Source organism: Colobus angolensis, unplaced genomic scaffold (genome assembly GCF_000951035.1).
Source record: "Colobus angolensis palliatus isolate OR3802 unplaced genomic scaffold, Cang.pa_1.0 Scaffold306, whole genome shotgun sequence".
Taxonomy (NCBI): Eukaryota; Metazoa; Chordata; class Mammalia; order Primates; family Cercopithecidae; genus Colobus; species Colobus angolensis.
Genome location: NW_012116333.1, coordinates 1,610,621 through 1,625,466, shown reverse-complemented (window position 1 = coordinate 1,625,466; position 14,846 = coordinate 1,610,621). Strand labels below are relative to the sequence as shown.

The window sequence follows — 14,846 nt, the reverse complement described above, 5'->3', positions numbered from 1 at the left end:
AAAAACAGGAACATAGACCAATGCAACAGAATGGAGAGCCCAGAAATAAGGCTGTACACCTACAACTATGTGAATCTTCGACAAAGCTGACAAAAACAAGCAATGAAGAAAAGACTCCTTATTCAATAAGTGGTGCTGAGATAACTGGCTAGCCACATGCAGAATATTAAAACTGGAACCCTTCCTTATACTATATACAAAAATTAACTCAAGATGGATTAAAGACAATGTAAAATCAGAAACTATAAAAACACTGACAGACAACCTAGGCAATCAATACCATTTGGGACATAGGAACTGGCAAAGATTTCATGACAAAGACAGCAAAAGCAATCACAACAAAAGGAATAATTGACAATGGGATCTAATTAAACTTAAGAACTTCTGCACAGCGAAAGAAATTATCAACAGAGTAAACAGAAAACCTACAAAATGGGAGAAAATATTTGCAAAATATGCATCAGACAGAAGTCTAATATCCAGCATCTATAAGGAACTTAAACAAATTTACAAGAGAAAAACAAACAACCCTATTAAAAAGTGGGCAAAGGACATGAACAGAAACTTCTCAAAAGAAGACATACATGTGGCCAACAAGCATATGAAAAAAAGCTCAACATCACTGATCATGAGAGAAATGCAAATCAAATCCACAATGAGATACCATCTCACATCAGTCAGAATGGCCATTAATAAAATATAAAAAATAACAGATGTTGGCAAGGTTGCAAATAACAGGGAACACTTATACACTGTTGGTGGGAATGTAAATTAGTTCAACCATTGTGGAAGACAGTGTGGCAATTTCTCAAAGACCTAGAGACAGAAATACCATTTGACTCAGCAATCCCATTACTGGGTATATACCCAAAGGAATGTAAATTGTTCTATTATAAAGACACATGCACATTTATGTTCATAGCAGCACTATTCACAATAGCAAAGACATGGCATCACCGTAAATGCCCATCAATGACAAATTGGATAAAGAAAATGTGGTATACATACACTATGGAATACTATGCAGCCATAAAAAAATAATGAGATCATGTTTTTCATGGGAACATGGATGGAGCTGGAGGCTATTATTCTTAGGGAACTAATTCAGGAACAGAAAATCAAATACAGCATGTTCTTACTTATAAGTGGGAGCTAGATCATGAGAACTATGAACACAAAGAAGGAAACAACAGACAATAGGGTCTATTTGAGGGTGGGGGGGTGGGAGTAGAGAGAGAACCAATAACTATTGGGTACTGGGCTTAATACCTGGGTGATGAAATAATTTGTATAGCAAACCCCCATGACATGAGTTTACCTCTGTAACAAACCTTCACATGTACTCCCGAACCTAAAATAAAAATTTTTTTTTAAAAAAAGATCACACACAATAAAGAATTTTGACATGAAAAGAACCTTAAAAAATAAAAATACATAAAATATTACAAAATTATATAGGGAATGACACAGAGATGACTCAGAGAGAAACAATTAGCTTTGATAACTTGAAAAACAAAAATACATTAACAAAATTTCTGTGCAAAAAAATGGACTTAATGAAATGTTAGCAGAGCAACAGTAGAAGGGGGTTACTGCTGGATGCTAGTATTTTTAACAGGAAAACTGAAGGTGGTGGTGACTTTTAGCAGATCAGCATTTACCTGTTGACCAGTGACTTAGGTGTTGCTTTTTGTTCTGTTGTGAACCAGCCACATGACTGGAGGAGTTAACTTTCTTCCTCTGGGGGAAAGATTGCATGGTCAGCCTGAAAAAATTACTAAATAAAAATTACCTGGACACTTGCTGAAAATGCAGACGCTCTGGCTCTGGCCCAGAGATTCAGGTTCAGCAGATTCAGGGCGGTGCCTGGGAATCTGCATTTTATCGTCTTCAAGGCTGAATCTGATGAGAAGACAAGTTTGGAAAAAACAGTAAAAGATGGTTGCAGATATTGCAAAATGTTTTGCTAGCTAGCAGGGAATGTCAATACAGATAGCTTTAAGCAGGAAAAAAAATTGTAAAACATTGTGTTTTTTAGTTTTTTTCAAGTAATATAAAGTTTTAAGGGGAAAAATATCAAAATGGACAATAATTTTCCTGACTAAATAATGAGCCGAAACTCTTTCCCCAAAGCAACCACTATTAAGTTGCTTGTGATTCCTTCCAGAACCACAAGACTATGTCTACATAATATTCTAATATACTACAGTGTATAAAGAATAATATACATCAATATACATAAATATACCTGGTCTTTATGTACCTATTTGTGATAAAAGGAAATATACTAGGCTATTCCATACCTCTTGTCGCTTCAAAAATTTTCTAGGCAGTTGTTATATGCCAGTACACACAGATCTACGTCCTTTCTTTACACGGCTGCATAGCTGGTTTTCTGCTGTGTGTGAACCACAGTAATCACTGCTGATGGGCACTTCAGTGGTCTTCAATTTTCTGCTATTACAAAAATACACTGCAATGAGCATCCTTTCTCAGATGCCTTAGTGAACTTTTGCAAGAATGTCCATGGGGTTACTTCTTAGCAGCTGGGTTTACAAAGGATATGTGCATTTACAAATTTGATGAATATTACCAAATTCCCTGCAGAGAGGTTGCACTTATCTATAATCTCACTATTGGCATATGAGAGTGCTCATTCTCCATGCCCTCACCAGCACTGAGTTTCATCAAAAATTTTTTTTTTTGAGATGGAGTCTCACTGTGTCACCCAGGCTGGAGTGCAGTGGCGCGATCTGGGCTCACTGCAAGCTCCGCCTGCTGGGTTCACGCCATTCTCCTGCCTCAGCCTCCTGAGTAGCTGAAACTACAGGTGCCCACCACCATGTCTGACTAATTTTTTGCTATTTTTAATAGAAATGGGATTTCACCGTGTTAGCCAGGATGATCTCGATCTTCTGACCTCGTGATCTGTCCACCTCGGCCTCCCAAAGTGCTGGGATTACAGGCGTGAGCCACCGCGCCCAGCCTCAAATTTTAGTATTTTATTATGTAGTCAAGCAAAAACTCATATTTTCTTTTTAAACAAATACTTTTCAGTTTTGACATTGCTTTTCATTTAAAGGGTTTGAGAGATCTGTTCTTTCGCCCCTTCCACTACAGAACTATGATCTATTTCTTGCTGTTCTGCATCTCTGCTGGTTCCTTTCTGAATCCAAGCACCAGAGAGAGTAAGAATTCCTTTTCCCCAACCACATTTTTCTTGCTTTCTCACAGACAGATCCAGGTTATCCTTTCCTCCTGCTGCTTTCGCATGGTTCCCTGTCCTGTTGGTTGCAGGTCCAATGTCTGACACCATGAAAGGGCGTGGAGTACTCTTGAGTTGATGACACTAAGCTTCTGCTCTGGGGCCGCCCCCAGTTCCTTGCAGAGCTTTCTTTTGATTGGACCAGGAGATAAAGATACATCAGTGTAAAAGCCCCGCTGAGCAGCAATCCCATTGCCTTCAGTGGCACCTAATCCACTTGAGCTCTTCCTGGCTCTCTCACGGGTCACTGGCTTTGAGGACGCAGGCTGCTGGGGTGGCGGTGCCTGCTAACAGGCCAGAGACTGCGCAGAACCCAGGGAACGAGAGTGGTGGCAGGAAAGGGAAGGGGCCTTGTTGACTCACTCACTTGGCAGCAAGTGCTTAGTGACAAGCAGTAAACAAAGGCAGCGGCAACAGTGCTGGTGGTAGGGAGCTCCGCGGACAGACTTGCAAGAGACCCCTGCTCCTTGTTGGAAAGTTGTCCCATGACGAAGGCCTAGACACGGTCACGGAGACTTTCGGATGCAGCCTTTAACGAAGGACGCAGGTATTGCTTGGTGTCATTCAGTTTTCTCCTATAAATCTGGGTCAGGGAAAGGGCAAACTTCTTACTGGGTCTAGGTATCCGGAATAAGAAGAACACAGCTGGGCAAGGACCTGTGTCAGTGCCCTTTGTGCTATTATTTGGAGTATTATCTGTTCCAGGTCATTGGCTAAGCCTGATAGACATTGTGTTTCTGTTTCAGCAATAAAGAATGGGCTCAGAATAGAAAACATGGACTTTAGAATCAGTCCAACTCCTGTTTGAATCACTGCTTTGTTATTCAGCATCTGTGCAAATTCAAATGACTCTTTTAACTTTCCTAAGACTCATTTTCTCACCTGTAAAATGGGGATAATAATGCCCCATGTGTTACGATGTTGTTGAGGATTCATGAGGTGACACATGTAAGGCACTTAGAATATACTTGGAGCATCCGAGTAGCCCAGTAAATGATGGCTGTCACTATCTTTCAGAAGCAAGTGTTTTGTTATTGCTTAAAGAGTATCAGTGGTTTAAAGTAAGAAGTCTCAGGCTATGTCTAGCTGACTTCCAGAAAACAATGGAAAAGGAATGATTCACCTGGCTTTATTTGTATGCTTAAAGGAAAGAAAAAACTCAGTTGAGGTTTTCAACAAACAACTTCTTTTTTTTTTTTTTTTTTTTTTTTAAAGCAACAGTTGAGTTCATAGATGAGTCATGCCTATTTCTCCTGGCTAAATCCTGTGATTTGCTATAGGTTGTAGCTAAAACCAATTAAGTAGTTTATTAATTCAACAAGAACTTACTTGGTATCTCCTGGGGCCAAGCCACATGCTAGATGCTGGAGATGCTAGATGTCTCCCCCAGCCCAGAGGATCTTCCAGATCGTAGGACAGTGGGAGCTGGGGGACAGAATGTTGGACCTGCATGAAACCTGGCAGTGATAGCAAGTGCCGAAATGGAGGCGGCATGATCTCCTGAGAGAGGTGATGCTTGAGCATGGCTTTAATGCTAAGTGGACAGTAGCAGGAGGTGGGAGCAGGGGGAGTGGGAAAGGCATCTCAAGCAGAGAAAAGCACATGCAAAGGCCCAGTGGCATGAATAAGTAAAGCATACTCTGGGAACAGCAGGCAGTTTGGCCTAACTTTAGTAAAATGGGAACAGGGGAGTCTGATAAGAAAGGAGGCTGCAGAGGTGAACAGGGGAGAGCAAGGAAGGCCTTCTATGGCCCAGAGTTCACTCAGAAGGTCCCAGATAGACACTGGTAGTTTTAATGAAGGATGTGTCGTGACTGCATTTAATATTAAGAAGATTAATCTAGTAGCAATATGGGTGTGGGATTGGAGAGGATGAAACCTGGAATGATGACAGATGGCCTAACCTAAGAAAACAATAGTGGGATGTAGAGAAGGGGAGGCCTCCAAGCTGGTGCTGCCAGCACTGTGAGCAAAAACAAATAAATATGCATCTAATAAGTTCATTATAAATTTTACTGATATAAAGGATGTATATTGCACAATTTACAAGTAATAAAATATAAAATACTCTTTATTACAAATTCTATATAGCCATTTGATTCTCACAGCATGCATTCATTGATTTTTGCTGAACTCTTATACCGTTGGTCAGCCTGTTTGCAACTGACCACTGAATGTAGTTCCAATATGAATGCTGGTTGATATTTTTGTTTACATTGACAAGTAAGAAGAAAGTGAAACAATGAAGATGATTGTCTTAACTTCACTCATCTGTAATGACATGAGTGACTGCTGGATCAGATGACAGTTTTTGAGTTTGGAAGAGTATTTTCCCAATTTTTGTGTTATTCAGAATGTAACAAATATGGACACGGCACACTTTTAGGTTTAATCTGCATGAACATTTTCTCCATCACTTTCTTAGTTTTCTTAGGGAATGAAAAAACAGCAAACCAAGCCCTAATTTGTAGCTTTTGCCAATTTCTGTGGTATAAATACTACCACCATGGCCAATCACAAGCTCCCAATGTGATATCGCTGAACACAAAGGTGGAAGAGCTGTGCATCAGCACACCATTAAATAGTATTTCCAAAATAGAAATGTATTTCATTTAAATAAATTCCAAAGCACAGACAACAGTAAAATGCAGAAAAATAATTTGGAAATGGTGAGTTTCAACATATTGTTAATATAACTTATTTAATTGGAGATTTTTATAACACTTTTTGGTAATGGCTGTGTTTAACAGCCAGCTTACAAAATTTCTGGAAATTTAATAATTGGGTCTCACAGGTCAGTAGGAGGCTTCTTCAGCATGTCACAGGATCCAAGAGAGGTTTAAGGAGGAATATACAGAGTGGTGAAAAAAATGACTCATGGGCACAAATGAAGGGAGCACGAAAGGAGGAATTAGGAAGAATACTTCTTTCTCTCTAGGGGTGAAGCTGTCACTCACCAAAATGTTGGACTCTTTGAAAAGAACATCATGAAAAGATGACTATGAATTCAACTGCTAAGGAGTAGCAAGGGCTGGGGTGTGCAGCCCAGGACAATGCTACCTGCAGCTCCATCAGTGAAGTCATTTCTGATCTGAAACCCTAGTTTTGCTGGCTTGTCTCTAGCTTATTACCTGCCCTCTCCATATATTCAGCATTCGTAACATGAAAAGCTAGGATTTATTGAGAAACTGCCATGTGCCAGACACAATAACTCATGGTATAAACGAGTAAAGAGAGGAAGTAACTTGCCCACGGTGAGGTGGGATCAATCCAGCTTTGACCTTGAAGCCTGCTCTTCCAGCCACTCTGCTTTTCTATTCCCATTCCCCTCCTGAGTTGTATTCACCTTGAGATGTCAGTGTTTTTAGCTGCTTTCCTGGCAGAGGTCTGCTTTCGAGGCTGATTCCTGTTCCCCAGGCTTCTTTTCACCCTTGGTTGCTGGCAGTTCTATTGTTAACTGCCCTCCCTTTTTTTTCTTGCCTTGGCTGTAAGCCTCCTTTATTCCTGTATTTCCTTAAGCTATCACAGCCCAACGTTGTTGGAAATAGAGTACGTAATGAAGGGAGGCGGGAAGGAGATGTGTAGGATGGTGCACAGGAACCAGTTCCAGGAGGCAGATCAAGGCTGAGGTGTCAGAACTCACTCTTCCATAGATTCAAGATGGGTTAAACAGTGTCTGGCTAGACAGTAAATTTATAAGACATTTTTAAAAAGTGCCATCTAGGAATTTCCTTTGTTTCTTCTATCAGTATCATTGTGATGCCAGTTCACAGAGTGCAGGCAGCATCTGAAGTATTCACCCGTTAAATTACTGAGTCATTCAGCCAGTGGGGGAAGAAGGAGCTCTAGATGTGAGTGTCCCCACAGAGCCTGCAGAAGGACAGGAGGCAAGGAGGGTGTGGTGCATCTGAGGCTGGAAAAAGGCCATGGGGGCAAGAGGAAGCTGCTGGAGATCACTCCAAAGAGGTGGGCCTGAGGTCCTGTAAACCTTGCTCAGGGTCTGAGCTGATCCTTTGGAGAACAGAAAGTGGCTGAAGGTTTTCACGAGGTATGACGTGGTCAGATTTGTGTTTTAGGAAGAGGACTCTGCAAGACAGAGAATGGATCAGGGCAGGGGCAAAGTATTGTTGTAGGAAACCATTTTGTAGGATTTCCATTTCAGTGGTCATTCAGGGGAGGGTGCTTAGACCAGGTCAGTGGTGGTGGAGTTGGAGAGAAACAGGCGGATTTTGGAGATAGTGATTAAAGGAATGGGGAGTTGAGGGATGGAAGGAGACAATAATGTTGTCTGAAGGTTTGGCTTGAGGGGTTAGGTGGTGGGAACGCTGTTTGCTGTATTCAAATAAGAGAGGTTGAAAGAGGAGGAGGTAAGGGGAATGTGAATTCAGTTCTGTGCATCCAAGGGGGTTGTCTAAAGGAGATCCTGGGACCACAAAGTAGGAGCTCAAGAAACAGGTCTGAGCTTAAGACATGGCTATGGAGGGGATGGACTGATGGTTGGTAACTTTGGAGCATGTAGAGTGATTTGAAGAGGGGGCCAGGGCAGGGAGAAACCCAAGGACCACTGATATTTGGTATTGCCTTTATTCATTGTTACAAATAATACCATGGCAAATATCTTTGAATATACATCTTTGTCAATTATGTTCTTGGCATCAATACCCAGAAGAGGAAGACCCTGGTGGTGGGAATGAACACCCCTTGGTTCTTGATACAGATTGCCAACCTGCTTTACAAATCAACTGTCCCACATTGGCCACACGTAAGTAAGGTCTCTGAGAGGGATGGTTTCACTGCCACCTCATGGGCACTGAGCGCTTGTCATCGAAGCCCGCTTGAGGGATGAAATTGGGCTTCGTGACCGCGTCCACTGGCAGTTCCTTGGATCATAGGCAGGAGTGGACAGTTTTCCATATTGTTTAATAAGGAACCACAGTTTCTTTTATGACTTTTCTTAGTCTCACTTTCTCAATTATCTACTGCTGTTGGGCCCATAAGATTTTTCTGTTTCTTTGCACAGAAATAGTCACTTTCGGTTTGACCTTCATCCCTTATCCCAGCTGGCTGTATAGCTCTTTGCAGATATCACTGTGGGAAGCAGCTTCCTGACTCAGGAGGGATTTGTGGTAAATAAAGCCCAGGAGAAGAGCTTGAGACTGGAGTTCTCTCCCTGAAACCACTCAGAGCAGGATTCTGGGCATTGCCTTCACCCTCCCAACTTGGCAGGTCTCCTGGATCCGTCGAGTGTGAGTTAAGGACCCCCTCTTCACTAACCACTATTTTAAATGATCTGCTCTGGATGGATTCATTTGACTGAATGAAGCTGCTTCACTTCTACAGGAAAATTTTTAAACAAAGCATTCACCTAGTGGGATTTGTGACAGGGCGAGCCACTTCTCAACCTGCATTAGGCTGGGAACCCACGGACAGCCTGGCCCTGCCAGAGTCCCATCAGCCAGAGGTTTATCCCTCAATCATCGCTGCAGGAGGAGAGAAGGCTCTGCTCTCCATGAAGGGGGGAACTCCCAGGCCTGTTCAGCTTCTGGATCCCCCTGAAGGCTGCATTTCAGTGACCCTGGCCACCCTTGTACCAGGTACCACCTGCCCCCCCGTCAGCATCCACATGCAACACGCCTCTGTGCATCCTATTTCCTGTAGGCTGAGAAATGTTCCCTAGGAGGCAGAGAATTGGCATTGCTGGGACTGGGCAAATGCATGTTGTCAATTTTGATAGATGGCTCTAAAAAATCTATACCGATTTAATTCCCATGTTAATGGGTGTTATGAGAGGGCCTGGTCTGCAGCCCCCACCTTGCTAACATCAAATATTTAAATTTTTGACCCTCTGATAAATTCTCATTGCTGTTTTGTTTTCCTTGATTTACTAGAAACGTAGCAAATCTTTTCAAATATTTATTAAGTAGTTGTACTTTTTTCACCTGGTGATTTCTTAACTTTTAAACTGAAGATTTTTTTTTTTCCGAATTGATGAGTAAATAACAATCCTTTAGCCATTATATATATTTTCTTCTAGTCTGTTGCATATTTTCTTTTACATTTTATTTTCATATATGGTTGGATAAGAAGTTGTAAAGAAGTTCCAAGGAGCACAGAGAAGTCCCTATACTCTTCCTCCAGCCTCCCCCAGTGATTATATCTGACCTAATTACAGCACAATGGCAAACCCACCATTTGACATTGGTACAATATGTGTATAAAGTACTATGCCATTGTAACACTTGTGTAGATTTATGTAACCACTACCACAATCAAGACACAAAATTATCCTATCGCCGCAAAGATCTCCCCCAATTCCCATTCTACTCCCTACCACTCTGCTCCTACTATCTCTGAGATCAGTCTCACAATATGTGACCTTTTGAGACTGGCTTTTCTCATTCAGCCTAATGCCCTTGAGATCTATCCAAGCTGTTGCATGTGTCAATAGTTTGCACTTTATTTCTGAGTAGTATTCCATGGTATGAATATACCACAATTTGTTTAACCATTCACCAAATGAAGGACATTTTGACATTTTTGGCTTTCACAAATAAAGCTGCTGCTATTACAAATAAAACACACATGTTCACATGCAGCTTTCTGTGTGGATATTCGTTTCTCTGGGTTAAGTGCACAGAAGCACAATCGCTTAATTGTATAGTAAGAGTATGTTTAGTTTTTCTCTTTTTTTGAAAGAAACCAACAAACTCTTTTCTGAAGTGGCTGTACCACTTACATTCCCACCATCAACTTAGAAGAGATCCAGTTTCTCTGTGTCCTCATAAACATTTGGTATTGTCACTTTTTTTCCCCCGTCATATAGGTGGGCAGGGATATCTCATTATAGACTTCATTTGCCTTCCCCTTATGGCCAGTGATGTTGAACATCTTGTCATGTGCTTATCCGCCATGTGTATACCTTCAGTGAAATGTCTTTCCATGCCATTTGCTCATTTTTCTAATTGGATTGTTTGCTTTCTGCTGTTAAGTTTTGAAACTTCTTTATAGACATCCTATATGTGAGCACTTTGCATTAAGCATGGCACCTAAATCTACTTTCTGCCTCTATGGATTTGTTTATTCTGGATATCTCATATAGATGGAATTACACAATATGTAGGCTTTTACATCTGGCTTCTTTTACTTTAGCATAACATGTTCAAGGCTCATGAATGCTGTAGCATGTATCAGTACTTGATTTCTTTTTATGGTTGAATAATATTCCCTTGTATGGATGGACCACATTGTGTTTATCCATTCATCCCTTGATCGACACTGAGTTGTTTCCACTTTTTGATTATAAATAATGTTGCTATGAACATTCACATATATTATTTGTAGAAATATCTGTTTGAGTCCTTTGCCCATTTTGAAATTGGATTGTCAGTGTTTTTGTTACGGAACTGTAGGAGCTCTTTATATATTCCAGCTACTAGACTCTTATCAGATTGAGAATTTGCCAATATTTTCTGCCATTCTGTGGATTGTCTTTTCACTTTCTTGATAATGCCCTTTGATGCAGAAATGTCTTTTGATGTCTGTTGTCCGATTGGGTCGTTTTTCTTGTTCTCTTCTCAATCCATGGATTCTCTACTCAGTCTTCTCCATTCTGTTGCTCTACTCAGTCTTCCCCTTTCTGCTGTTGAGCCCACCCATACTGTTTCTAATGTTGGTTATTGTATTTTTCAGTTCTAAAATTTTCATTTGGTTCTTTATATTTCTTTGTCGAGCCTTTCTATGTCTTTGTTTTAATTGTGCTTGTCATTGCTCACGAAAATCCTGGTCAGATAATTCTAACATCTGTGTTATCTTGGTACTGGCTTCTGTTGTCTTTTTTTACTCAAGTTGAGATTTTCCTGGTTCTTGATATGATGAGTAATAGCGATTGAATCCAAGATGTTTGGGTACTATCATATGAGACTCTGGACCTTACTTAGAGCTTCATTTTTAGCAGATGTTCCCCGACACTCTATGAACAGAAGGGCTCTGCTTCATTACTTCCAGGTAAAAGTGGAAGTCTAGGTCCCTCACTCAGTCTCTCTTGATAACCTTAAGGGCAACTTGTTGTGATTTTTCTGGCTCCCCTCTAGTCCTCTGCTGACACCACCCTTGCTAGGAGGGTCGGGAGCACCTTATTACTGCTCCTCATGCAACACATCAGGGGATGCCTTGTTACCACTGCATGGTGGTAAAAGTACTGACCTTCTACTACACATTCCCTGGTACCACCCCCGTCGGGAGGCCAAGGGGCATCTTGTTATCACCAGAGGAAGGTGGAAGTCTAGGATGTGGTGCAAGTCACCACTAGGTAGGAATGAGAGTTTCAGCTCCTAGTTGGCCTTCTCTGAACTGACTGTGTGGAGGAAATGACTGTGCCTCATTATAGCTGGATGATTGTAAAGTCTGGGCTCTCCTCTAGGCCCTTGCTGACCATTTGTGGAAAAGACTATCTGAATACTAATTGCCTTTGCTCCTTTGTCAAAGATTAGTTAAATGTATATGTATTGGTCTAGTTTTTGACTCTCTATTTTGTTCCTTTAATCTATTTGTGTATTCATTCACCAACATCACACTGTCTTGATTAATGTACCCTATAATAACTCTTTTTTCCTGTTTTTTAAATTGAAGAATGAATGTTAGAAGTTTTTATTTTTTACTTTTTAGACTTTTATTTTAGGTAAGGGGTACATGTGCAGGTTTGTTATATGGGAAATCTCGTGTCACCAGGGTTTGTTGTACAGATTATATTGTCACCCCGGTACTAAGCCTAAGGACACAATAGTTATTTTTTGTGCTCCTCTCCCTTCTCTTAGTCTTAACCCACAAGTAAGACCCAGTGTCTGTTGTTCCCCACTTTGTGTCCATGTGTTCTCATCATTTAGCTCCAACTTGTAAATGATAACATGCGGTGTTTGATTTTCTATTCCTGTGTTAGTTTGCTAAGGATAATGGCCTCCTGCTCCAACCATGTTCCTGAAAGGGACATGATGTCATTCTTTTTATATGGCTGCATAGTATTCCATGGTGTATATATATACTACATTTTTTTTTTATCCAGTCTACCATTGATGGGCATTTAGATTGATCCCATGTCTTTGCCATTGTGAATACTGCTGCTATGAATATACACATGCATATTTCTTTATAATACAACGATTTATATTTCTTTGGGTGTATACCCCATAGTGGGATTGCTGGGTCAAATGGTAGTTTGGGTTTTGTCTCTTTGAGGAATTGCTACACTGATTACACTGATTTCCACACTGGTTGAACTAATTTACACTCCCACCAATAGTATATTAATATTCCCTTTTCCCTGCAACCTCACCAGCATCTGTTATTTTTTCTTTTTATTAATAGCAATTCTGACAGGTGTGAGATGGTATCTCATTGTGGTTTTGATTTGTATTTCTCTAATGATCAGTGATATTGAACTTTTCTTCATATGCTTATTGGTTGTGTGTATGTCTTCTTTTGAAAATTGTCTGTTCATATCCTTTGCTTACTTTTTAATGAGGTTGTTTGTTTTTTTCTTGTGAATTTGCTTAAGTTTCTTATGGATGCTGGATATTAGACCTTTGCCAGATGCATAGTTTACAAATATTTTCCCCCACTCTGTAGGTTGTCTGTTTACTCTATTAATAGTTTATTTTGCTGTGTAGAAGCTCTTTAGTTTAATTAGATTCCATTTTTCAAGTTTTGCTTTTGTTGCAATTGCTTTTGGCATCTTCATAATAAAATCTTTGCCAGTGCTTGTGTCCAGAATGGTATTGCCTAGGTTTTGTCTTCCAGGGTTTTTATAGTTTTGGGTCTTACACTTAAGTTTTTAATCCATTTTGAGTTGATGTTTATATAATTGTTTAAGGAAGAAGTTTTGTTTTAATCTTCTGCATATGGCTAACCATTATCCTAGCACCATTTATTGAATAAGGAGTCCTTTCCCTGTTGCTTGTTTTTGTCAGCTTTGTGGAAGATCAGATGGTTGTAGGTGTGTGGCCTTATTTCTGGGCTGTCTGTTCTGTTCCATTGGTTTATGTGTCTGTTTTTGTGCCAGTACCAAGCTCTTTTGGTTACTGTAGCCCAGTAGTGTAAAGTCGGGTAGCTTGATGTCTCCTGCTTTGTTCTTTTTGGGTAGGATTGCCTTGGTATAGTAACTCTTGAAGTTGGATATTTGGACCTGTCCTACAACTTTGCTTCTCTTCTTCAGTATTGTGCTGTCTGTTTTAGGTGACTTGTTTTCCTTTTTCATTTAAACTTCAGAATTAGTTGTTGATATTCAGAAAATAAATTTTTGGGATTAAATCTACAAGTTGAGAAGAAATGACATTTTAACAATATTGAGTCTTCTCTCAGTGAACATAGAATACTCTTCCTTTGTTTAGATTTTAAAAATATTTAAAATAAATATTTTTATTTCTTTCATCAGAATATTGTAGTTTTCCTTATAGAGATCTTACACATATTTTGTTAGGTTTATTTCTACATACTTTGTATTTTTGGTGTTAATGTAATAATTAATATTGTGTTTATAATTTCACATTTCAGTTGTCATTGCTGATGTTAATTAAAGTCAAAACAGTTGAATTTTGTATATTAGCCTTCTGTCCTGCAACGTTTCTATAGTCACTTATTAGTTCTAGGAGATTTTTTGTTCATTATTTGAGATTTCATACATACACAATCATGTCATCTAGTAACAGAAATAACTTTCTTTCCTTCTAATTTATATACTTTTTATTTCCTTTTCTTGTCTTATTACATTAGCTAGGACTTCCCATAGTGAGAGGGGGCATCCTTGTATTGTTCCTGATCTTAGCAGGAATGCATCCAGTTTGACACCCTTAGGTCACGTGTTGGCTGTAGATTTTTTTTTTTATAACATATTTTTAAAAAATTAGGTTGAAGAAGTTTCTCTCTATTCCTGGTTAGCAGAGAGTTTTTAATCATGATTTGCTGCTGGATTTTGCTAAATGCTTTTTCTGTATTTATAAATTTGATTATATAATTTTTCTCTTTAGTCCATGATAGTGGTGGGTTGCATTAATACATTTTCAAATGTTAAACCAGCCTTACATACCTGAATTAAATTTCACTTGATCATGGTGTATGATTATATTTATACATTGTTGGATTTGATTTGCTAATATTTTGAAGATTTTTGCATCCTTGTTCATGAAAAATATTGATCTGTAGTTTCACTTTCTTGCAAGATTTTTATCTAGTTTTGGTATTGGGACAATTATGGCCTCATAGGATGAATTAAGAAATGTTCCCTCTGCTTCTATTTTCTGGAAGAGATTGTAGAGGATTAGTGTCATCTTTTCCTTAAATGTTTGGTAGACTTTAATAGTGAAATCATTTGGGCCTGGTGCTTTATGTTTTGCAAGGCCATTAATTATTAATTCAATGTATGTGATACATATAGGCATACTTAGATGATCTATTTCTCTTTGTATGAGGTTTGATAGCTTTTCTCTTTCAAGAAATTGGTCCTTTTCATCTAAGTCATTACAATTGTGGTCATATTAACCTTTTTAATGTCCATGGGATCAGTAGTGATAACCCTTATTTCGTTTGTGAT

The 14,846-nt window shown here is 39.5% G+C and overlaps 1 protein-coding gene across 1 annotated transcript in view; it reads left to right on the top strand.

Moving 5' to 3' along the window:
* The first annotated feature begins 3,456 nt into the window (after positions 1-3,456).
* The window catches only part of FRMPD2 (FERM and PDZ domain containing 2), a 128,193-nt gene continuing 116,803 nt past the window's right edge, over positions 3,457-14,846 (top strand). Inside the window, exon 1 of the mRNA XM_011950350.1 lies at positions 3,457-3,812. Within this exon, the coding sequence (XP_011805740.1) occupies positions 3,788-3,812 (25 nt within the window). The 5' untranslated portion in view covers positions 3,457-3,787. The remainder of the gene's footprint in view (positions 3,813-14,846) is intronic.